Consider the following 25,983-nt stretch of genomic DNA (forward strand, 5'->3'; position numbering starts at 1 on the left):
GGGGCAATAATACTAATTGCAAAATAGCCTCAATAAAACACAGGTACAGTGATTTATGGCATTGGCTATAAAAAGAAGACAAACATTGCATCAGTGAAAGTCTAATTTTCATGTAACCCATAAGTAAAATCTTTGTTTTCAAAGCAACCTTTATAGATATGGCTGATAAAAGCTACCCACTGTTAGTAATACGTTCCGCTACCTATAACTCCTTAGACATAAATTATAATGGTCAACAGGGTTTTTTTTTTTGCCATTTTCTAAAAAATCCACTAGGGGCCACTACTGCTTAGCAGGTTCTGGCGTTTGGCTTATCCCTTCATTAATTCCAGATTTAATTAACTTAAGTCACAGACTTTAGCGGAGTGGCAATTATGGAATTTCACAGACTTTAAGATCAATTAGAGTATTATGTAACAAAACTCTGCAGCTTTAAAACGTTTTTTTTTAACAGGATTTATGGAAAAATAAACTTTTAGGATTTGGTATTAAAATAAGACTAAGAAGATACAAATACAAATAATTTCACGCTCCTACATCTGAAAAAATAGTTTAAAACCAAAAGATGTTCTGGTCGGGAATCTCGATTTAACAGAAAAGTGTTCATTTACAGGTGAATTAATACTCAATGGGCGGTCATTGACCTTCAGCTATAGGGCAGGGGAGGGAATTTTGGGTCCAAGACATTACTACATTTGCTGCTACGTTTTGTCTAGTTTTTCCGTTTTTTAAAGGCCTTTTTTTGTGCCCACATTTTTCTTTTAAGGTGCACCTATTTTGCAGCCCATTTACTACTTGCTTATTTGCCATTGTGGGCATGTTTTTTTGTTTTTTTAATCCAGGAGGAGCACAGCAGATTCAACTGGGTAAAAATATCAAACATTTTGCTCAAGTGTACTACAGTACAGTATTCCCTAGGAGTGATGTTTTTGTATGCCACAATTTTTTGTGAAATGGTAGGGTTCCGTGCAACATTTGAATGGACTGAGTGACTATTTTTTGCTCTAAAAAAGGCACAAAAAAGGTAAAAACACTGAAAAAAAAAAGATTACATGTGATCAATTGAAGAGCCCAACATGCACCATTTTTAAGAATTTGGTGCTAAAAAAAATTTGACAAAAAAATCTGAAAATGATGAATTGGGCTCCAGTGTTTTCGGTGCAGGACCATAACAGTTTATGTCATTTTTGAAAATTTGAAATTTTAATAGAACGTGGCCAACCTGGTTGGCCATCGTAAGCTCTAAACTTCTTTAGCGGCGGCTGCACAAAATGCTGGTCAAGGATGGCCAGTAGTGATGAAAGAGCATGCTGAGATAAGGCGTTATCCGCGCATGCTCGTGTGCTAGTAGAGTGTGTGTGGAGTGCTTGGAAAATATGTCTGTTTTCCCGCAGCTGCATGTCTAGTAGCTTTTGGACACCCGCAACACATGCAAGGCTTCCTGTTTGTTAAGAAATCCCTGCATGTGTTGCAGCTGTGGAACAACTGTGAGAAATGCAGGCATGAGGACTCGAACATAGTATTCGAGTACACCGAAGACATTCGGTTAGCACATGAGCAACCACCTCATCTCAGCACGCTTGCTCATCACTAATGGCCAGTTGTCATCTTAATTTGCTTGTTTCAAAGCAATCTTGTTAATTGTGTAGCAGTATTCGCAGAAGAAATGTTTCAGAAAGCTCAGAAACTGAAAATAAGGTCTAGTCATCCAAATTGGGATTAGCTTCAAAATCCACATAAAAATATATAACTAATAATGCGAGTATTCAACCTATTGATTTCAATATTAAATCCACATTGAAGTGTTCATACAAGTTTATTTGCAGTTTTTTTTCCCAACAACATTTTGAAAACCTAAAGAAAATAAATGACATGTCATGTATTTGATGTGGCCACCTCATGGAATCTTCTCCAACCTTGCGTGGAAAAAAGCAAACTCTTCAAAAACTGCATCAGATCTGAAAATCTTGTCAAAAACAGCATACATTCTGGAAGTGGATTTATAGGTCATTGTGAACATGTGCATGGTGCAGGTCAGTAGATGATCAGGCAGAATAATATCGTCAGCTACTGTTCAATATGGTTACATGTTAAAGGGGATGTCCAAGTTTGAGGTTCAAGTCTACAGTTAATTTTTGTGACTGCAGACTTGCAAATCCTCACAGGATGCGTGCTCAGGATTCTCCAGCGCCGGGAGCGGGCGGTCATGTGACTGCAGGTATGCAATTTGCATAGATCCAGCCACATTCTGATAAGACGTGTCCAGCCTCGCTTAATACGCTTGCATTGTATTGAGCGATGCCTGATGCCGCGCCCATCTATTTGGCACATGATCGCATGTATGTAAATCGCATCCTTGCAGTAACATGTCTACTCACTCCCGGTGTCGGAGATTCATGATAGCTCGCACAGTGTGAAGATTAACAAATCTGCAGTCACAAAGTGACTTGAACCCCAAGCCTGGACAACCCCTCTAAGGATGTCTTTATAAGGCCCACCAAAGACAACATCTGCAAGGAGTTTGTATTTTCTCCCCATGTTTGCTTGGGTTTCTTCCGAGCTTTCCGGTTTATTCCCCCATTCCAAAAACATTCTGTTAGGGAATTCAGATTGTGAGCCCCATCGGGGACAGCGATGATAATGTGTGCAAACTGTAAAGCGCTGCGGAATATGTTAGCGCTATATATAAATAAAGATTATTTTATTTAGAAGGCATCAATAAAATACTACTCTAAGTGGATCCTACTTTAATAGAGATTTGGATGGGATTATTGACTCGAGAAGTCACTTGGTTACTTACTTTTGGAGTTAGAAGCTCTCAAGAAAATCCTTTGTTTCTTTCTCTGGTTTTTACCTGTCCTATAATCCGTCTCTGGACAGATACAGTCTTTGTGTTTGCTTCCATAGCCCCTTGAATTTATGCTTCGTGTTCTCTTCCTTAGTGATAAAACATCTGTGGATCCTTTACACTTATGAATTCGCAGTTTTCCAGACATATCTTCTATACACTGCCACTTCTGAGAAGAAACAACAGATGTAGGAAATACAGTTAGCAGATATGGTCAATGGGCAGTGTTACCACTCCACCCACACATCTGATAGTCCCCTGCCCATGGTTGGACGTGCGGGAACACTGCAGGCAGCGAGATGGAATACTGGCTCTCCAACTACTTCTACAGGAGTATATTGAAAATAAACTATTATTTATTCGAGAACTGTCTGACCCAAAATCCATAAGGAAAAATTAACTTGAAGCACTTAAAGAGGACCTTCACAAAATACTTCATGCTGAGCAGCTGGGAATTCAGTGCAGCAGCGGCAGCAGCAGCACAGCTTCAGAACGCAATTAACATACAGATTAACCCCATATCTGCAGATTAATAGTGTTTTTTTCACATGACAGGTTCCTGTTAATAAGCCATTCTCAGATTATCTGTACTGCCCCTGTGTACTTAAACATGCATGGCTTAATCTTTGAGACAAGCATATGCTACTGGCAGGATCAACCCCAACGTGATGGGCAGCATTGAGGCCAAGAGAGCAATAAAAATTAAAAGAAAAATAGAATATATTTTTTATTATACACACACAGCCATAAGCAAAAATTAACGTCAACACCAGGATCACATCACTGTATGGTATGCAAGGATAGACATACTTTCTTCACTTCTACTACTTTCCTAAATAGATGTGAAAGTGTGAGAGTGGAAATCTCAGTTTACTATACACCAGACCAGATGAAGGGTCTTTTCAGCTTTGGGATCGTGTTACTGCCTTCAGATCAAGTGTCGGCCAGCTATGATATATTTATGTACAATGTTTAGGACAGGAACAGTCAACTCAACAGCTGATACATCTACGTGATGGACACCTTAACTAGCCCAGCATTTAGTCTGCAGTGAATCTGTTACTAATGGCATTTTATTATACTATTTTCAAGAGATTGATGGCAGCTGAAGAAAAAGAAAAACACAAGCTTTCTGGAAGCTGTGTAATTAAATCTATGCGGTTCTTAAAAATGTACAGCATCAAGTAAATGGATGTCTAGTCTAAAGGCGGTGAGAATGACTCAGCTGGGGATGTTCATGCCTCATCTGTATCTACACCTCCGAGTGGGTTTACGTGGTAGTAAACAGGAAATGGGCCATCTTATCTAAACTTAGCCCGGCTTCTGGAATGACGCAGATTAAGTTTGTGTATAATATTTTGTTACAGGAAATAGAAATATTCGGAATACAAGCTGGCCAGGATTGGGAAAATAAAATTCATTGGAGTTCAGGTAACGGTAACACATTATAAAACACACCATCAATAGAACAGCTGTCAGAACCATAAGTGACATTTCATTTTAACACACTTGGAAATTTTTTTAAAAAGTTTTTTTTTTTTACTAGAAATAAATCTTTAAAAAAACAAAACAAAAGTATATTGTGCACTGTGTTTGGAGTCGTTCATCATTTCTCCTCAGCATTTTAGTAAATATGCATCCCATGAAATTATCAATATTTAGCCTGAATAGTTAAGAATATATAACTGAGCACTATCCAACTAGTGCCGGTAGTGTAAGAGACATATCCAACTCATGATGCCTAGTTGTCAATTTATCCATACATTTCTAGTAGGAATCAGAACGATGGCACAGGGAACAAAATCTGTTCCAGAATTGTGATTTTATAGGGAATAAAAATATTTACTAGATTTAGACCTATCTAGCAGAATCCAAAATGACTTTCTATTTGTTTCGTATGGATTGCTCATACTTTAGATTGTAATTATTTTAGTAAATATTTTAATATAGGTTGTTATTTGTCAGGGCTTCATCACTATAGGCTCACATTTACTATTTGTCTTCAACTTTGATATTTATTCATATTTTCCCAAAAATTTATTCAGGTCTTTTGTTTGTTTTTTGTTTTGTTTTTTTCAAATAATTTTGGGAATTTTTAACTTTTAACAGGGAAGGATAAGTTAGGAGGGATGGAAAGGAAGGTAGGGATATGAAGATAGGGAAAAATAAACCCCTATAGCAATAGGGGAGACAGGCAATCAAGTAGTCGATTAGTGTAACAAATAGCTTAAAAAGGAGTAACAGTGATCTATGAAAATAACGTAAATAATGCTTCATGGAGGGTCGCTAAGTAAATAACTAGTACTGTCATATAAAAAGAATGACACAGTAAACCATAAAACTGATATGAGTAGTGCTATGTGCAAGTTCGCTTACTAAACTAAACGTTTAAGGGTAGGCTAAAAAATGACATATATATTGTTTTATGTAAATTCACTAAGTAAACCAGTAAGTAGTAGAATATAAATATGAATGCCCGTCATGAACTCTAAGCTTGGTATATGGTAGATAGTAGCTTGTTAATAGTTTTTCATGTACGGGAACACCCTTGGGTGATCCTATGACTATGTGGGAGCAAAAAAGTCCAGCTCAATATCCATGCTGATTGTTGGGAAGAAATATAATTGTAAGATCCAGGAGAAGAAAAGATATATGTTCTTATGTGTAGGACAGGACAGCAGGTCAAATAGGACCATTAGAGGCAGTAGGAGGATCCAGACCATGTCGCTGCAGAAAGGTCACACCCTCCTCCGGTGTTGCAATATGTACAATTCCAGACAAGAGTTTAACCGAAAGAGTGGAGGAGGGTGACCATGTATAAGCAAAATGGGACCTCCGGAGCTCCCGTGTGATATATGAGAAATCACGTCGCTTTTCCAAAGTGGTTTTAGACAAGTCTCTGAAAAATGTTAGGTGGCCATATGAAGAGAGCAGAAAGCTTTTTTCGGAGGAAAGGTCAAACAATTTACCCCTAACCCAAGCAGGAAAAAAAGAGATAATAATGTCTCTTGCCACATCTGATGGGAGGGACACAGGTCTCTTAATTCTGAAAACTTTTTCTATAATATTGGGATAGTCGACGTCAGGAAAGAATTTAGTGATCATTTTTTTTAATATAATTTTTCAAATGGGGGGGTTTAACGGATTCCGAGACACCCCTAATTTTCACGTTGTTTTTGCGTTTATGATCTTCAATGGTTGCCAAGTTACATTTGAGAGATTCAATATCTTTTTGCAAGCTTTCTAGCAGAGCTGAGGACACCAGAGGGATCGGCGGAAGATCCGTGCAGGGGAGGTTATCGTTTCCATAGGAAGAGTCCATTATATTGCTGTCTAAAGAATGTGCAGAGGGTGCATATGAATCATGAGCCGATGAAGAAAAATGATCATATAGGGAGGACCTTGAGGAATATAAGGACGATGAGGATTTTAGGCTTTCCGCAATGGAAGTCAATGCGTCCTTTATATAGGATTCAGATGCTAAATCCGTGCTAGAAGAACGAGTGGTTGGCGGTTCAAAAGAGAACAAGAGAGTTTGGAATTGTTCCTTCATTATTTGGTTGGCTTGTTCGCAGAAGTCTTTCATCAACATGTCTATACGTAATTCAGACATACACCTCTCTGTAGTCCCCATCTCCTCTGCGCTGGGGAAAGAGCATGATATTTCCATGTTGGGATTCTCCTCCCCCTGACTGGGACAGTCACTGGTTTCCCTCAAAGGTGCCCCTTGTCAGTGGTTATTTATTACTGGGGAGTCAGATACATTTTTAACAATTTCAGCCCTGTGCCTCTCTGTTATCTGTTGTTTGGGCTGGGGCACGAAAGCAGGGATGTTGTAATTTAGCGTGCGGCTAGCAGCCTGTCTTGCCATGTCCCTGGCTGCGGTGCCGCTGTTAGATGTGGGCGGGGTCGAGGGCGGTGTTTCATCCTCCCTCCTGCTCCCCTTCCCCGCCGGTGAATGTAGAGCCGCCGCTTCATTTTTTAATGTTGCGCCAGTCTGAGGAGTTGTAGCAGGCGGACCTATGGTTTGCAGAGCAGGAGCTGCCCGTGGAAGAGGCTCACCTTGTGCTTTTCCTGCAGCCGGGTCGGTTCTCCTGCCTCTTGCAGCGATGCCGCCGATGGCTGTGGGCGGAGTGGTGGGCGGAGCAGTGGGCGGAGCTTCAGCATCTCTTCTGCTTCACGGCGAGGTCGCGGCTCTGAGTCCATTCCCGGCGGCGGCTCCGGATTGCATGCAAGCAGCAGAGAGCACCCGGTACTTCATGGCTGGGGCCTCTTGTGTTGAGGGCTTACACGGTGTCTCTCCTGTAGCTGGGTCTGGGTTCCTCCATTTGGAAATGGAGCCGCCGCGCATCGTGGGCGGGGCTTTGGGCGGATCCATGGGCAGGGCTTCCCCCCTCTCCTGCTTCTCGGCCTCGCCGGCTCAGGCGAGGCCGCGGCTTTGGGCCTATTCACGCTTGTTACTCCATATCTTGTGGGGATACCGGAGGGCCTTGTAGTTTTCAGTGCCGGAGCCGCTGTGGATGGGGGTCTGTCCAGGGGTCCTCCCTCAGGTGAAATTGGTCCAGGGCTTGAAAGCACCGATGAGTGCAGCCTCATGTCCTTCTTACTGTGCATGCCTGCAGCAAGGCCACAGCTGGGGTCCACATGTCCTGAGACCGCTTGTGCCTTCTGAAAGGCCGTTTTTTCCATTCTGTGTCTGGTCTTGAGAGCTTTAAATAGGGCTGTAAACAAAATCTTCCCAGAATATAAGCAAATTGCCGCTTATAATAAGGGATTTAGCAGGAGCTCCTGTGACACAGGTCTGCTCCCAATCCCTTGCAAGCCACGCCCCCCAGGTCTTTTATTTTAACCTCTCCAGTTTTGTGAGTGAAATTGCTTTAAAATGGATTCTTAATGTTGCAAAAAAAAAAAACAAACCTCCAACCCCAAAACAAAAACACCACATTTAGCAATATTGGGCACTGTGATTGTTACACATCAATTTTCAGTGATCTGTCTGTTGCTCCTTTGCCACAGTTCATCCCCCCACAATGTTTGAGTGCTGAATAATTATGCTGAAAGCTGAAGCATGCAACAGGAACGGTTAGGCCGGGATCACACTTGTGTGTGCAATGCGAGAAACTCACTCGAGTCTCTCGCATCAATACCTGGCACTGCCGCCAGCACTCTGGACCGGAGCGTTCTGCTGCATAGAAATACATGCAGCTGAACAAGTGGTCCCGAGTGCCGGCGGCAGTGCCGGGTATTGATGTGAGAGACTAGCACAAGTTTCTCGTATTGCACACGCAGGTGTGACCCCGGCCTTAAACTTCCTGTAGCGCTGGTGATAGAACAGACATTGGATCCAGAATCTCTGGAAGGTGCAGGTTCTGCCCAGCCACGAAGATTAGTGTGTGCTTTCCAGCCGGAGTTATCAGCTCCCTGCTCCACCCAAATGGAGAGCACTCCCTACTTAAGCTTTCATTTTACTGATGAAAGTTACCCAATATAATCTTGCACTTCTCTGGTCCAGTCCTTTAGGTCATCTCTAGTATAGTGTGTTTGTTTCATTTTTTGACCTTGGCTTCTTTTATTGACTATTCTTGCATCTTTGAATTTTGTACTGTTTGTCCCCATGGTTCTGATGCAGATACCTGACCACCCCTGGCATCCTGCAACACCGTAGAGAAGCTCAAACAGGGGCCCCTGGGCTGTGTGTTGTGAATTCTGCTCTTGGGCTCCCTCCGGTGGTTATGAGTGGTAGTGCTGCTGTCTTTGGATCGCAGCATTTATCAGGTGTATCCATTTTTTGCAATTTGGGCTGGGCTATTTAGTCCTGCTTTATCCTTTAGTCAGTGCCAGTTGTCCATTGTTTTTGGAGGATTCCCATCCATACCTGGTCTCTCCTCTTTTGCTGTTCATTTCAACAAAGATAAGTTCTGGCTTTGTTTTTGCTGTCCACCTGCTGTGGACCTTATAGTTCTGTGCATTTTCATGTTTTGTCTTGTCCAGCTTTGTCTGTGAAGGATTTTTTGCAGCCAAGCTGTGTCTCTGGAGATGCAGATATACCCTCCATGTCTTTAGTCAGATGTGATGATTTGTATTTTCTGTGGTGGATATTTTCTAGTGTTTTAATACTGACCGCATAGTACTCTGTCCTATTCTTTCTTTTTAGCTAGAATGGCCTCCTATGCTAAATCCTGATTTCATGTCTGCGTATGTTATTTCCCTCTCCTCTCACAGTCAATATTTGTGGGGGGCTGTCTATCCTTTGGGGATTTTCTCTGAGGCAAGATAGTTTTCCCGTTTCTGTCTTTAGGGGAAGTTAGTTCTTAGGCTGTGTCGAGGGGTCTAGGGAGTGTTAGGTACTCCCCACGGCTACTTCTAGTTGCGCTGCTAAGTTCAGGGTTTGCTGTCAGTATAGGTACCACCTTCTCCAGAGTACGTCTCATGCTGCTCCTAGGCCACCAGATCATAACAGCTGTGGCCATGGAATAAGTTCAGATCCCTGTTCAGGGGTTAGAAGATGAAGACCAGGCCAACCACAGGGATTTGGTAAGTAGAGTGGCTTGCACTATGCCTGTCTGTGGCAGCCATTTTAGAGTTGCCAGGAGACCATTAAAAAGAGCCATGTTACATATATGATGTCACAAAAGAGCTATATTAGGAAGCAAGAAGTATACTACTAACTTTACTGTGTCTGGAAAACCTTTTTATGAACAGTGGGAACCTAATATTCTCATTTTTTAGTTGCTAGTTTCAGTACAGAGTTGAAATATACATTGCGGGCAGCACGGGGGCTCTGTGGATAGCACTGCAGCCTTGCAGCACTGTGGTCTGGGGTTCAAATACTACCAAGGACAACATCTGCAAGGAGTTTGTATGTTCACTCAGTGTTTGTTTCCTCCGGGTACTCCGGTTTCCTCCCACATTGCAAAGACATGCTGATAGGGAATTTAGATTGTGAGCCCCATCGGGAACAATGATGATAATGTGTGCAAAACTGTAAAGCGCTGCGGAATATGTTAGCGCTATAAAAAATTAAGATTATTAATATTATTGTTTTTACACAGCAGATAAGGTAGTCCAGGTACAGTATAGCGCAAAACTTGATGCAGATGTAATTCTCAATCCCTTTACAGCCAGTCTATTAAATTGATTCCCTTCTTGGCTAATTTGTTACTTCCTCTACTTGGCTTATTTTCCTACCAAGTGCATAATTGTAGTTTTATAGAATAGCATCTCAATATTGTAAAAGCATAGTAAAAAGGACCAACTGTCCCAGAACTAATGAAAATATTCCACACATACATCCCAACAGCCACTTCACATACAGTTGCTAGCGAAAGTATTACCCCCCTTGTTTTTTTTCCTATTTTGTTACAAAAATATTTAAACATTGTAATGTAATTCAATTAGTGTGTGATGCATCAGCCCTAAATAGCCAAGTTGTTGAAGTGAGAAAAATATAGGCATAACATTTATGGGATCAAATAACTTAAAATTGGCATGTGCATATGTATTCGCCCTTTTGTGATGAAGCCCCTAAAAACGTTTTGGTGCAAGCAATTACCATACCTCATAAGTCACATGTGTGCAATCTAAATGTCATATGGTCTGTCAGTATAGACACACCTTTTCTGAAAGGCCACAGAGGCTGCAAGACCATTAAGCAAGAGGCACCACTAACGAACCAACACCCTGAAGACCACGGAGATCACCAAGCAAGTCAGTACATGTCAGGGTTGGGTTCTAAAAAAAAAAAATATCACAATCTCTAATGATCCTCAGAGCACCATCAAATCCATTATCATCAAATGGAAATAACATGGTACCAGAACAAGCCTGCCAAGAGAGGGCCGCCCACCAAAACTCTCAGCCAGGACAAGGAGGGCATTAATCAGAGAGGCAGCACAGAGACTAAAAGGTAGCCCTGAAGGAGTTCCCAAGCAGAGACTGGAGTATCTGTCCATACGACCACAATAAGCCGCACACTCCATAGAGGTGGCCATTATGGAAGAGTGGGTAGAAAAAGCCTTTACTTACACACACAAAAAAAATTGTTACGCTCATTTGGAGTTTGCCAAAAGACATGTGGGAGACTCCCCAAATGTATGGAGAAAGGTGCTGTGGTCAGAGGAGACCAAAATTGAACTTTTTGGTCACCAAGGTAAACACCATATCTGGCACCAAACCAACACAGCTCATCACCCCATGGGCACAACCCACAGTAAAACATGGTGGTGGCAGCATCATGCTGTGGGGATGTTATTCAGCAGCAGGGACAGAGAAAATGGTCTGAGTCAAAGGGAAGATGGATGGTGCAAAATACAGGGATTTGTTTTGTTTTTTTTATTTTTAGCAAAACCTGTTTCAGTCTATTAGTGATTTGAGAGTGGGGTGAAGGTTCACCTTAAAACAAGACAATTACCCAGAGCATACTGCTAAAGCAACACTCAAGTGGTTGGAGGGGAAATGTGTAAATGTTAATCCAATTGAGAATCTGATCAGACTTGAAGATCGCTGTTCACCAGAGCTGAAGATGTGGAAAGCTCAAAGACTTATCCAAAGAGACTTGCAGCTGTAATTGCTGCAAAAGGAGGATCTACAAAAGTACTGACTATAGGGGGCGAATACATATGTACCTGCCAATTTTTAGTTATTTGATCCAATATATTTAATGTATGCCTATATTTTTCTCACTTCACCAACTTAGACGATTCAGTACTGATGCATCACACACAAATTGGATTGCAAAAATATTTAAAGACAGGTTTTAGTGTAACAAAATAGATAAAAATACAAGAGGGAGGGGGAGGGAATACTTTTGCAAGCCACTGTACAGTCTTAAGGTATCGTTACACTAAACGACTTACCAACGATCACGACCAGCGATACGACCTGGCCGTGATCGTTGGTAAGTCGTTGTGTGGTCGCTGGGGAGCTGTCACACAGACAGCTCTCTCCAGCGACCAACGATCAGGGGAACGACTTCGGCATCGTTGAAACTGTCTTCAACTATGCCGAAGTCCCCGGGTAACCAGGGTAAACATCGGGTTACTAAGTGCAGGGCCACGCTTAGTAACCCGATATTTACCCTGGTTACCATTGTAAAAGTAAAAAAAAAACAAAAAACTACACACTCACATTCCGATGTCTGTCACGCTCCCCGCCGTCAGCTTCCCGCACTGACTGTGTCAGCGCCAGCCGTAAAGCAGAGCACAGCGGTGATGTCACCGCTGTGCTCTGCTTTACGGCCGGCGCTGACAGTCAGTGCAGGGAAGCTGACGGCGGGGGACGTGACAGACATCGGAATGTGAGTATGTACTGTTTTTTTTTTTTTTACTTTTACAATGGTAACCAGGGTAAATATCGGGTTACTAAGCGTGGCCCTGCGCTTAGTAACCCGATATTTACCCTGGTTACAAGTGAACACATCGCTGCGATGACAGCGGGTGATCAGCGACCAAAAAAAGGTCCTGATCATTTCCCAGCGAACAACGATCTCCCAGCAGGGGCCTGATCGTTGGTCGCTTTCACACATAACGAGATCGTTAGCGGGATCGTTGCTACGTCACAAAAAGCGTGACGTTGCAACGACATAGTTAATGAAATCGTTATGTGTGAAGGTACCTTTACTCCAAATGCTTAGATTTATTTGTATTGTACCACAGCAAAACCAAGTTTCGGCATAACCAGTCTTACTTTTTACACTTTGGTGCCCTATTTAATCTAATTATGAGACTTATTCTGATCATCCATTTTTAAATCTTAAAGGTGCAAAGTCCAGCTAAAGCACAGGTCTTTTTAATACTGATAAAATACATATCTTTGGACCATAGAAGTTACAAGTAGTAACAGGAGTTCCCGTTTCTGTCTTAAACCATCTTTATACCCTTTATGCAGTAGCTGGAATAGAGAGGGTGAGCGATTTGATCAGAAACAGCTTTCCCCTTGCGGGATGAATCACAGTTGTGATAAGACCGAAATATTTGTCTGGTATTTGCCTGCCAGTATCTGCTTCACCATCTGACACCTCCACCTCTCAATCCCAGACATGTGTGGGTTTTCTACAGAATCCACAGCTGGCCGTAGACTGGAAGTTTACAAATGTATGGTTGGAAAGATGTTTATTTTATGAGAACAGTCACATGGATGAGCCAAACCAGACTGTAGGGGTTTTAACAGAATTATTAGAAAGACCACACTTCCCTGCAGAATGGAAACTATTCAGACGAGAAGCTTTGTGCAAAATGCAGAAAAACTATGCTGTGTGCCCGGGCAAAGCAGGAAAGTCATCAGTTGCCAGAAATATGGTTTTATTGTGTTGGTAAAAAAAAAAAAAATCACTGATTGGCAGAGAGTCATATTGTAAAAGCTTCTGCTACTTTACATAGATTTTTCAAGACCATCATTGATGACCTATCAGATCCTTGATTGTCCGATTGTCAGATTGTCAATGCTCAAACCGATCAGATCACTGAAGACACTACAGTCATGGCCAAAAGTTTTGAGAATGACACCAAAATTATATTTTTCACATGATCTGCTGCCCTCTGGTTTTTATTAGTGTTTGTCTGATGTTTATATCACATACAGAAATATAATTGCAATCATATTATGAGTACCAATAGGTTATATTGACAGTTAGAATGAGTTAATGCAGCAAGTCAATATTTGCAGTGTTGACCCTTCTTCTTCAAGACCTCTGCAATTCTCCCTGGCATGCTCTCAATCAACTTCTGGACCAAATCCTGACTGATAGTCCATTCTTGCATTTTGCTAGAATTTGTTGGTTTTTGTTTGTCCACCCGTCTCTTGATGATTGACCACAAGTTCTCGATGGGATTAAGATCTGGGGAGTTTCCAGGCCATGGACCCAAAATCTCTATGTTTTGTTCCATGAACCATTTAGTTATTTACCTTTGCTTTATGGCAAGGTGCTCCATCATGCTGGAAAAGGCATTGTTGGGCGCCAAACTGCTCTTGGACGGTTGGGAGAAGTTGCTCTTGGAGGACATTCTGGTACCATTCTTTATTCATGGCTGTGTTTTTAGGCAAGACTGAGTGAGCCGATTCCCTTGGCTGAGAAGCAACCCCACACATGAATGGTTTCAGGATGCTTTACAGTTGGCATGAGACAAGACTGGTGGTAGCGCTCACCTCTTCTTCTCCGAAGAAGCCGTTTTCCAGATGTCCCAAACAATCGATAAGGGGATTCATCAGAGAAAATGACTTTGCCCCAGTCCTCAGCAGTCCACTCCCTGTACCTTTTGCAGAATATCAGTCGGTCCCTGATGTTTTTTCTAGAGAGAAGTGGCTTCTTTGCTGCCCTCCTTGAAACCAGGCCTTGCTCAAATAGTCTCCGCCTTACAGTGCGTGCAGAAGCACTCACACCAGCCTGCTGCCATTCCTGAGCAAGCTCGGCACTGCTGGTAGTCCGATCCCGCAGCTGAAACAGTTTTAAGATACGGTCCTGGCGCTTGCTGGTCTTTCTTGGGCGCCCTGGAGCCTTTTTGACAACAATGGAAGCTCTCTCCTTGAAGTTCTTGATGATGCGATAGATTGTTGACTGAGGTGCAATCTTTGTAGCTGCGATATTCTTCCCTGTTAGGCCATTTTTGTGCAGTGCAATGATGGCTGCACGTGTTTCTTTAGAGATAACCATGGTTAACTGAAGAGAAACAATGATACCAAGCACCAGCCTCCTTTTAAAGTGTCCAGTGATGTCATTCTTACTTAATCATGACTGATTGATCGCCAGCCCTGTCCTCATCAACACCCACACCTGTGTTAATGGATCAATCACTAAAATGATGTTAGCTGCTCCTTTTAAGGCAGGACTGCAATGATGTTGAAATGTGTTTTGGGGGTTAAAGTTCATTTTCTGGGCAAATATTGACTTTGCAAGTACAGTAATTGCTGTTAAGCTGATCACTCTGACATTCAGGAGTATATGCAAATTGCCATTAGAAAAAAGGAAGCAGTAGACTTTGGAAAAATTAATATTTGTCGCATTCTCAAAATTTTTGTCCATGACTGTATAGCACAAGGAAATGGCAGAACGCTGCACATTGTATAGTGGCTGTGACTGGTGCTGCAAGAAGTCTTCCTCTTTCTTGTACTAGAAGGGAAAGAGCCAGCAGCACCATTTGTGGCCATTACACAATATACAGAGCTGTGTCCCTTCTGGTACACCCCAGACCCAGAGTAAAGGGCCATGGCACACTGGACGATCCATTCAACTTAAAAAGAGGGCACAACCTTTACAATAATAGACCCATCACCTCCCAACAATTGCCAACAGAACTGACCCAAAGGCAAAAAAGAAAATGTATCCTGGGAAGTTTTGAAGGGGTATTTTGTGTTGCCCAGTCATCATCCTTGATCTGTTAGATCATCGTGTTATTTCTATAGTGCATCTGCCTTCAAGAGTACAGGTCAGAAACTTTTATGCCCCCAAATCATTTCTATGTCTTGCCCTTTAAAAGATAATATTGTTGATATTTTATCACCCCAAAGTGATACTCCAGCAGCAAACTATCCTCTTTTAACTTCTGTATATACACGTGTCTGTGAATTAGGCAGTAACGATGCACTTACAGCTCCTCAGCCTCGCGCTGTATTCTCTGCCTAGCACCACTCAGCTGTTTGATTGACAGGTCACTGACAAAGGACTGCAGAGTGAGGCTGAGGAGCTATAAGTCCATCGTCATGCCCCAATGCACTTACAGACGCATATGTACAAAACTTAAAAGTGAGATTTCTCACTCATTGAGCTTTGCTTTAGGGTCATAAGGCAATCAATTTGCTTATCTTTTAAAGGGCTAGACAGACATTTAAATGATATGTGAGCGCAGAGGTTTCTGACAGGTTCCCTTTTCTGGCAGTATTCATCTTTGGGGAAATCCTACCTGTACAATGCCAATTTTCTGCCGAGTTCATTTATTCTGCATCCTAAAAAAATCTGAATAAGATCATAATGAATAGAACCCAGCAATTCATGGATTGTTTTTATTTCATTTTATGCAATTCACTGTGCGGTAAAAGTGATAAGCCAGATTTCTGCTTTAGGAAAGTTTGATTACAGGGATACTAGGTTTACATCATTTAGCACACTAAAATGAGTATTTTACAAAAAAATACTAGTAGTCTAATATATTCTTAGAGCTGTAATTTTAATTTTTCTGCCGACAGAACTGTAGGACGGCTTGTTTTTTGTGGGAGTTGACGTTTTCAGTGATACATAAAAAATGGAATAAAAAACAAAAAGTCACAACAGTATAATTAACCCCTTCCCGACCCATGACGCCACGTAGGCGTCATGAAAGTCGGTGCCAATCCGACCCATGACGCCTATGTGGCGTCATGGAAAGATCGCGTCCCTGCAGATCGGGTGAAAGGGTTAACTCCCATTTCACCCGATCTGCAGGGACAGGGGGAGTGGTAGTTTAGCCCAGGGGGGGGGTGGCTTCACCCCCTCGTGGCTACGATCGCTCTGATTGGCTGTTGAAAGTGAAACTGCCAATCAGAGCGATTTGTAATATTTCACCCATTATAACGGGTGAAATATTACAATCCAGCCATGGCCGATGCTGCAATATCATCGGCCATGGCTGGAAATACTAGTGTGCCCCCACCCCACCCCACCGATCGCCCCCCCAGCCCCCCGATCTGGCCGGTACACTGCTCCGGCTCCCCTCCGTCCAGTGCTCCGCTCCCCCCCGTGCTCTTGTCCGCTCCCCCCGTGCTCCAATCACCCCCCCGTGCTTCAATCACCCCCCTGCACTCCGATCCACCCCCCGTGCTCCGTTCCACCCCCCCGTGCTCCGTTCCAGCCCCCCCCGTGCTCCGTTCCAGCCCCCCGTGCTCCGTTCCACGCCTGCCGTGCTCCGATTCCCCCCCCCCCCCCCGTGCTCCGATCCCCCCCCCCCCGTGGTCCCCCCCACCCCATCATACTTACCGATCCTGCCGGGGTCCCGTCCGTCTTCTCCCTGGGCGCCGCCATCTTCCAAAATGGCGGGCGCATGCGCAGTACGCCCGCCGAATCTGCCGGCCGGCAGATTCGTTCCAAAGTGCATTTTGATCACTGAGATATAATCTATCTCAGTGATCAAAATAAAAAAAATAATAAATGACCCCCCCCCCCCCCCTTTGTCACCCCCATAGGTAGGGACAATAAAAAAATAAAGAAATTTTTTTTTCCCACTAATGTTAGAATAGGGTTAGGGTTAGGGGTAGGGTTAGGGGTAGGTGTAGGGTTAGGGGTAGGGTTAGGGTTAGGGGCAAGGTTAGGGGTAGGGTTAGGGCTTCGGTATGTGCACACGTATTCTGGTCCTCTGCGGATTTTTCCGCTGCGGATTTGATAAATCCGCAGTGCTAAACCGCTGCGGATTTATGGCGGATTTACCGCGTTTTTTCTGCACATTTCACTGCGGTTTTACAATTGCGATTTTCTATTGGAGCAGTTGTAAAACCGCTGCGGAATCCGCACAAAGAAGTGACATGCTGCGGAATGTAAACTGCTGCGTTTCCGTGCAGTTTTTCCGCAGCATGTGTGCAGCGATTTTTGTTTCCCGTAGGTTTACATTGAACTGTAAGCTCATGGGAAACTGCTGCTTTTCCGCAGCGTTTTCCGCAGCGTGTGCACATACCTTTAGAATTAGGCCATGTGCACACGGTGCGGATTTGGCTGCGGATCCGCAGCGGATTGGCCGCTGCGGATTCGCAGCAGTGTTCCATCAGGTGTACAGTACCATGTAAACATGAAAAACCAAATCCGCTGTGCCCATGGTGCGGAAAATACCGCGCGGAAACGCTGCATTGTATTTTCCGCAGCATGTCAATTCTTTGTGTGGATTCCGCAGCGTTTTACACCTAATCCTCAATAGGAATCCGCAGGTGAAATCCGCACAAAAAACACTGGAAATCCGCGGAAAATCCGCAGGTAAAACGCAGTGCCTTTTACCCGCGGATGTTTCAAAAATGGTGCGGAAATATATCACACGAATCCGCAACATGGGCACATAGCCTTAGGGTTAGGGTTGGAATTAGGGTTGTGATTAGGGTTGTGATTAGGGTTATGGCTACAGTTGGGATTAGAGTTAGGGGTGTGGGGGGGTTAGTGTTGGAGGTAGAATTGAGGGGTTACCACTGTTTAGGCACATCAGGGGTCTCCAAACGCAACATGGCGCCACCATTGATTCCAGCCAATCTTGTATTCAAAAAGTCAAATGGTGCTCCCTCACTTCCGAGCCCTGACGTGTGCCCAAACAGTGGTTTACCCCCACATATGGGGTACCAGCATACTCAGGATAAACTGCGCAACAATTACTGGGGTCCAATTTCTCCTGTTACCCTTGTGAATCTAAAAAAATGCTTGCTAAAACAAAATTTTTGAGGAAAGAAAAATGATTTTTTATTTTCACGGCTCTGCGTTGTAAACGTCTGTGAAGCACTTGGGGGTTCAAAGTGCTCACCACATATCTAGATAAGTTCCTTTCGGGGTCTAGTTTCCAAAATAGGGTCACTTGTGGGGGGTTTCTACTGTTTAGGCACATCAGGGGCTCTGCAAACGCAACGTGACGCCCGCAGAGCATTCCATCAAAGTCTGCATTTCAAAACGTCACTACTTCAATTCCGAGCCCCGGCATGTGCCCAAACAGTAGTTTACCCCCACATATGGGGTATCAGCGTACTCAGGAGAAACTGGACAACAACTTTTGGGGTCAAATTTCTCCTGTTACCCTTGGGAAAATAAAAAATTGCAGGCTAAAAGATCATTTTTGAGAAAATAATTTTTTTTTTTTATTTTCATGGCTCTGCGTTATAAACTTCTGTGAAGCACTTGGGGGTTCAAAGTCCTCACCACACATCTAGATTAGTTCCTTTGGGGGTCTAGTTTCCAAAATGGGGTCATTTCTGGGGGATCTCCAATGTTTAGGCACACAGGGGCTCTCCAAACGTGACATGGTGTCCGCTAATGATTGGAGCTAATTTTCCATTTAAAAAAGCCAAATGGCGTGCCATCCCTTCCGAGCCCTGCCGTGCGCCCAAACAGTGGTTTACCCCCACATATGGGGTATCAGCCTACTCAGGACAAACTGGACAACAATATTTGGGGTCCAATTTCTCCTATTATCCTTGGCAAAATAGGAAATTCCAGGCTAAAAAATCATTTTTGAGGAAAGAAAAATTATTTTTTATTTTCATGGCTCTGCATTATAAACTTCTGTGAAGCACCTGGGGGTTTAAAGTGCTCAATATGCATTTAGATAAGTTCCTTGGGGGGTCTAGTTTCCAAAATGGGGTCACTTGTGGGGGAGCTCCAATGTTTAGGCACACAGGGGCTCTCCAAACGCGACATGGTGTCCGCTAACAATTGGACCTAATTTTCCATTCAAAAAGTCAAATGGCGCGCCTTCCCTTCCGAGCCCTGCCGAGTGCCCAAACAGTGGTTTACCCCCACATATGAGGTATCGGCGTACTCGGGAGAAATTGCCCAACAAATTTTATGATCCATTTTATCCTACTGCCCATGTGAAAATGAAAAAATTGAGGCGAAAAGAATTTTTTTGTGAAAAAAAAGTACTTTTTCATTTTTACAGATCAATTTGTGAAGCACCTGAGGGTTTAAAGTGCTCACTAGGCATCTAAATAAGTTCCTTGGGGGGTCTAGTTTCCAAAATGGGGTCACTTGTGGGGGAGCGCCAATGTTTAGGCACACAGGAGCTATCCAAACGTGACATGGTGTCCGCTAAAGAGTGGAGCCAATTTTTGATTCAAAAAGTCAAATGGCGCTCCTTCCCTTCCAAGCCCTGCCGTGTGCCCAAACAGTGGTTTACCCCCACATATGAGGTATCAGCGTACTCAGGACAAATTGGACAACAACTTTCGTGGTTCAGTTTCTCCTTTTACCATTGGGAAAATAAAAAAATTGTTGCTAAAATATAATTTTTGTGACTAAAAAGTTAAATGTTCATTTTTTCCTTCCATGTTGCTTCTGCTGCTGTGAAGCACCTGAAGGGTTAATAAACTTCTTGAATGTGGTTTTGAGTACCTTGAGGGGTGCAGTTTTTAGAATGGTGTCACTTTTGGGTATTTTCAGCCATATAGACCCCTCAAACTGACTTCAAATGTTAGGTGGTCCCTAAAAAAAATGGTTTTGTAAATTTCGTTGTAAAAATGAGAAATCGCTGGTCAAATTTTAACCCTTATAACTTCCTAACAAAAAAAAAATTTTGTTTCCAAAATTGTGCTGATGTAAAGTAAACATGTGGGAAATGTTATTTATTAACTATTTTGTGTCACATATCTCTCTGGTTTAACAGAATAAAAATTCAAAATGTGAAAATTGCAAAATTTTCAAAATTTTCGCCAAATTTCCGTTTTTATCACAAATAAACGCATAATTTATTGACCTAAATTTACCACTAACATGAAGCCCAATATGTCACGAAAAAACAATCTCAGAACCGCTAGGATCCGTTGAAGCGTTCCTGAGTTATTACCTCATAAAGGGACACTGGTCAGAATTGCAAAAAACGGCAAGGTCTTTAAGGTCAAAATAGGCTGGGTCATGAAGGGGTTAAGAAAAAAATGTTGGCATTTCAATTTTTTTATGATGTTCACATGGGATAAATGAGACAGTTTTGTAGTTTGAGTTAAAAAAGCGGCTAAACAGTTTTGTGGTTTTTTTTGTGTTTTTCATTACATTTCCAGAAATTTTTTTTTTTCTTTTTATGTTTTAATTTTGAGACTTAAATGTTTTTTTTCCTTTGATCTCTGGTCTCATACACGACAATACTTCTTCTACAGGTCAGTCTTCCACTGCTTCAGCCCATTAGACCTGGCTCGTGGGAGAACCTTCCAGTCCTGCAGATCCTTATGCCATGCACTGCAATTGCAGGGTGCTGATATGATTAACTATTTGTAGGTCAACCTTCAACGTGACGCTGGTGCAGTTGACAGTGGAATCTAGAAGGTAAATGGCCTTTATCAATGCTAAAACGAATCGTGATTGATGCAGCATGATGATAGCTACAAAATACCGCTGACGCCCACTGTACTTTTGCCTGTCGGGGGGCGCTATTTACTTATTCCTGAGCTCCACCTTTTTATAATGCTTATAAGGTCCCTTAACGACCATTGTAAAAAGGGGCAATGGCAGCCGTTAACTTCATTGTGCAGGTATTCCTGTATCTTGTATAATGCACCGGTGCTTATACAGTAAGACTCAGTCAGCAGGTGGAGGGAGCAACAATCCTCAGAGGAAATGGTTTATGAAGAAATTGCTTGGTGTGCACCTTTACAGAGATTAACAACTAATCATTTGTGTGGCAAGTAGGAAATTCTTTCCTGGGAGATTTGGGCTCAGCAATAAGCTTACGATTGGCCATTGGAATGCAATCCTATGTTAATCTGCACAGGAATTTATAAGAACAAGGATAAGTTAGACATATTAATAATGGTATATGTCAGAAAACGCAGCAATCTGAAATTAGACGCCTCCGTAAGCAATTCTTTTCAATAAGTAAGCAGCATTCACTCGAGGTAACATTTCCCAATACAGATAGTTCCCAGATCAAAAGAACAAGCGTGAGAAGTCTTATATAAAAAATTATTATCAAGCAAGTTTTAAAGAACAGAAAGAAGAACGGTAATCTAAGGATCATGTCGCAAGATTTTCCGGCACAGGAGCCGCGGTTCGTGGGGGTTAAACACTGGTTCATATGGTCCTCTACAGACAAGAGCTGCTTCTCTAATCCAGATGGTTTATTTGCACACTAAGGCCGGCGTCAGACTTGCGAGTTTTACGGACGTAAGAGCGCAGAAACTACGTCCGTAAAACTCGCAAAAAATACGGCACAATTATTCTCTATGCCCCTGCTCCTATCTGCCGTATTTTACTGATCAGTGTTATACGGCTTTCTACGGCCGTAGAAAATCGCAGCATGCTGCGTTTGTCACCGTATTGCGCAACTAAAACGCCAATGAAAGTCTATGGAAGCCCCAAAAATACGGATTACACACGGACCAGCAGTGTGACTTGCGAGAAATACGCAGCGCTGTTACAGAGAAAAGCCGGTAATTCAGTGCGGTGTACAGTAAAATCACACTGACAGCTTACAGTAGAATAAATATGTACACATATATATATATATATATATATATATACCTATTCTATCAGTGAGACACATATATATATATATATATATATATATATATATATACAGTATATATGTTTGTTTTTTTTTTTTAACACATGGATCCCTTGTATAGGCGTATGTCGGTTTGGCAAGCCTGCGATAAAAACACGCAGTACGGCTGCCATACGGATTACATACGGAGGATGCCATGCGCAAAAAACAGTGACACACCCTGCCTACGGAGGAGCTACGGACCAATATTTTCGGGACTTTTCAGCGTATTACGGCCGTAATATACGGACCGTATTTGCATACGCTGAGTGTGACGCCGGCCTAACACTTAGGCTATGTGCACACGATGCGGATTTAGTGCGGATCCGCAGCGGATTTTCCCGCGCAGAAACGCTGCAGATCCGCACTGTGATTTACAGTACAATGTAAATCAATGTGAAAGCAAAAAAGCTGTGCAGATGGTGTGAAAAAAATCTGCGCAGAAACGCTGCAGATTTAAAAAAGAAGTGCATGTCACTTCTTTTGTGCGGATCTGCAGCATTTCTGCACCCTTCCGTTATAGAAATCCGCAGTGGTTAAAACCGCAGAAAATCCGCATCAATTCCGCACACAAAAAACGCAGAAAATCTGCACCTGCGGTTTCTGCGGATTTTGTGCAGAAAATTCTGCACCCCATTCCGCAACGTGTGCACATAGCCTAAATGAGTAGCAAGAAATGTCTTTATTTGTTCATTATTTCTCCATGTTGTTCTACAGACCTCCACTATGGGAAGAGAAAACCACTAAAACTTGGATTCTCTGAAAATGACTTTTGTTCTTTATATTGTAAATAAGCTTTAACATAAATTACAGAAAAAAAATGCTTCCAGCCCACCTAATAATTCCCAGAGTCAAAGGCCCATGTGGTCATCAATTTTTATTCATCTTTATAATGAAAGTACATTCTTAGAGTGCAAAGAAGATCACATTGAAATGAGACTCCGATTGGTTCTGCTTGTGTCACCACTTGTATAGAACTTGTTACCCCTTTCTATTATTTGTAGGTGGTGGCAGTATAATCTGGTCAACTCCGCTTTCTTTTGCCATCATTTTTGGGATTGTGACTAGATTAAGCCTTAGTACTTCCTGTATTTTGCGGTCTATAAGACGCACTGGATTATAAGACGTACTTCAAATTTTGTGGAGAAAAAAAACTTTTTTTAATAAAATTGTGATGCTTCTTACAATCCCATGCGACTTATTGCTTACCGGGGGTGGTGGCTGCGGTGAAGCAGGGTCGCTGCTGGAGGAGGCAAGAATGGAGAGTTGCTGCAGGCCGCAGGCTGGGATGAGGGGGTGTTCGGTGGTGTGGGGGCTCCGCCGACATTTTGTTAAAGCCCAGAGCCCCGTCACTTACATGGTTTACTATGGCTGCCAGGGGCTGCGCATGCGCAGATGGAGATCTTGGCGATGAGATCTCATCTCCCGAGATCTTGCTGCCGAGATCTCCATCTGCGCATGTGCCGCCCCCGGCAGCCATTTTCCCCGGAGTCCACCGCATAGTAAACCATGTAAGTGGTTTTGTGAAAGCTCTGGGCTTTTACAAAATGTCGGCGGAGCCTCCGCACCACCAAACATTCGCAGTGGCGCACATATAAACACCCCTTTATCCCAGCCTGTGGCCTGCAGCAACGCTCCTCTTGCCTCCTCCAGCAGTGACCCAGGGACCCTGTTCCACCACGGCCGGTAAGTTACAGTATATCCGCATTACAAGACGCACCCCCATTCCCCCAAAAAATTTTTGGGGAAAAACTGCATCTTATAATTTGAAAAATACGGTACCTGTTCAGGACCTATAAAAAAAATAAATGAGGCTGCATTTTTATAGGTTCCTGAGGAACGGATTGGGCGGACTCTACAGTATCTAGACTTATGCTATAAATAATTATTTGCATCTGCAACCACAGCCATTGTTTGGAGAGTTTATTCTTTTGCATCTGTTTGCCTTAATTAAAGGGCAAGTAATGTGCACTTGACAAGTTGATAAAAACTGTAGTATAGTGTGTAGTATGGCCTCTCCTTGCTTAGCAGTATTTTTTTTCTGACGTTTTTAAGGCCGGTTTAACACGTCCAGATAATTCCGATACAGGAGAAATCGGTATCGGGGTTATCCGTGTCTTCACGTGGCACATCAGTGTGGCGCACGTGCGGCAGCAGTGTGCCGACTGAGGACCACATGCGCATATTCATCACTGTAATGAGCGGTACCACGTGACCGATCATACAGGACAGGCTGCCGGCGCTGAGAACAGACATCGCAGGAGCTGGGTGAGTATTTCTTGGCAAGCGGGCGAGCGCACGGGGGATGGGAGGCGGGAGGTGACCCCCAAACTTTATTTTAAACAAAAAAACCTTGATTTTTCATTCCTTCTCTCCAGCGAACGCTGCTCGGGAGAAGGAATGAATGCCGGCTTCAGCACCAAAAGCAGGGGACAGCGCTTACTGTAGCGCTGTTTCTCCTACCGCAGTACGTGCACACGGAGGAGAGTGCACACTGTTCTCCATGTGCACGTGTGCGGGACGCTTTGCGGACCGTGCTGGCGGAGAAAAGCTTTGCAATGATGATACTAATTATAACTTCTGCAACATTTAATATCTATACTGCAAACGCAAGTGAAATTACAGAATTAAACAGTCTGCCAGATGAATGACTTTTCATTGGTTTGTTTAAAGGGAAAAAACACTGAGGTTAGGGTCACATAACCATGCATTCTCTCTTTCGAGAGAATCAGGTCGATTATGCAAATCACACTCTGATCAAACTCTAATCAGTGTGATCCCATTTTCTCGGATAAGGAGAAGACGGAGAAAACCAATTCTCCATCCTCTCCATTCTGTTAGTCTGTGGAAATCTGACCGCACTCAGATGTCATCCAAATGCAGTCAGAGTATTTCCACAGAGTCATTGACTTGCTATCCAAATATGAGATCAAACTCGGGCATTCAGCGATTTTTTTTTTTTTCTTGGGCTAGCTCTGTCCAAGGAAAAAATAAGATATGCACAGCTCCATAATATAAATTGGTCCGAGTGCTATCCAATATTTTGTCGGATTGAACTCTGACCAAAAATATGGCCATGTAGAAAAGCCCTTAACATGCATATGTGGGATTAATCTGCAGGCTAATAGCATTCTAAAGCTGCCCGGCCACTGAACTGAAACCCTGGCTATGGAGTTGAAATGATCTTTAATCCTCCCAGCAGCTTTGGGCTTTCAGTCATAGAAGTGTGATCAGCGCAGCTTCAGTCACCAATTAGTATACAGTGATCGGCGGCTGAAACTACGCCCCGGCACTGACTGACACCCAGCTCAGCAGGGCATCAGTACAGAACCAGATATCAGTCAGTGCTGGGGCATAGTTACAACAAGGTTTCGACACATAGGAAGGTCATTAAGCTAAACTGTATGAAGGAAACCTTGACTACTGAGATATATAAACATATACATATATATGGTACATATACACACACACACACTCACTCTGTGTGTGTTCTTCCCGAGATATGCAAAATTTATCCAAGAATTATTAGTATTTTCTTTTCACACACTCCAACTAACTCAACTGCCATGACTGCCATAAACTAAAGGGAGGGAGAATGAAAAATGTTCTTCTTACCTGGCCAGGCTGTTCACAAGCTGTCTGGTACCGAGCCTGTTGGCACAGCTCCTTTACCCGCTCATATTTTGGCAAATGATTGGACTGGGGAGTAGTTTTGTTTGGTTCCTCTTTCTTTCTGATAAACTTTCTGTTATGAAATGAGGAAGCAAAGTGTATAAAAGAGTGATTGAGGGCACTGATAGGATCCTGAATACAGCATCAATATCTATGGGCCTATACTGTATCCCTGTATGACTTCGATATTACAACATGTATCGTTGTTCTGTGTGATGGCATACAGGGAGTCTGTATCTGAATATTAAATGGATTCTCTCAATGTACAATCATTGTACATATGCC

General features: G+C 42.9%; 1 protein-coding gene across 2 annotated transcripts in view; it reads right to left on the reverse strand.

Annotated features, from left to right (window-relative positions):
• The window catches only part of SULF1 (sulfatase 1), a 206,263-nt gene that overhangs the window by 27,804 nt on the left and 152,476 nt on the right, over window positions 1–25,983 (reverse strand). For both annotated transcript variants that reach the window (XM_069731461.1, XM_069731462.1), the window contains exons 11-12: window positions 25,642–25,771; window positions 2,801–3,017 (exon numbers count right to left, since the gene is read on the reverse strand). In XM_069731461.1, the coding sequence (XP_069587562.1) occupies window positions 2,801–3,017; window positions 25,642–25,771 (347 nt within the window). The remainder of the gene's footprint in view (window positions 1–2,800; window positions 3,018–25,641; window positions 25,772–25,983) is intronic.

Source organism: Ranitomeya imitator, chromosome 6 (genome assembly GCF_032444005.1).
Source record: "Ranitomeya imitator isolate aRanImi1 chromosome 6, aRanImi1.pri, whole genome shotgun sequence".
Classification (NCBI taxonomy): Eukaryota; Metazoa; Chordata; class Amphibia; order Anura; family Dendrobatidae; genus Ranitomeya; species Ranitomeya imitator.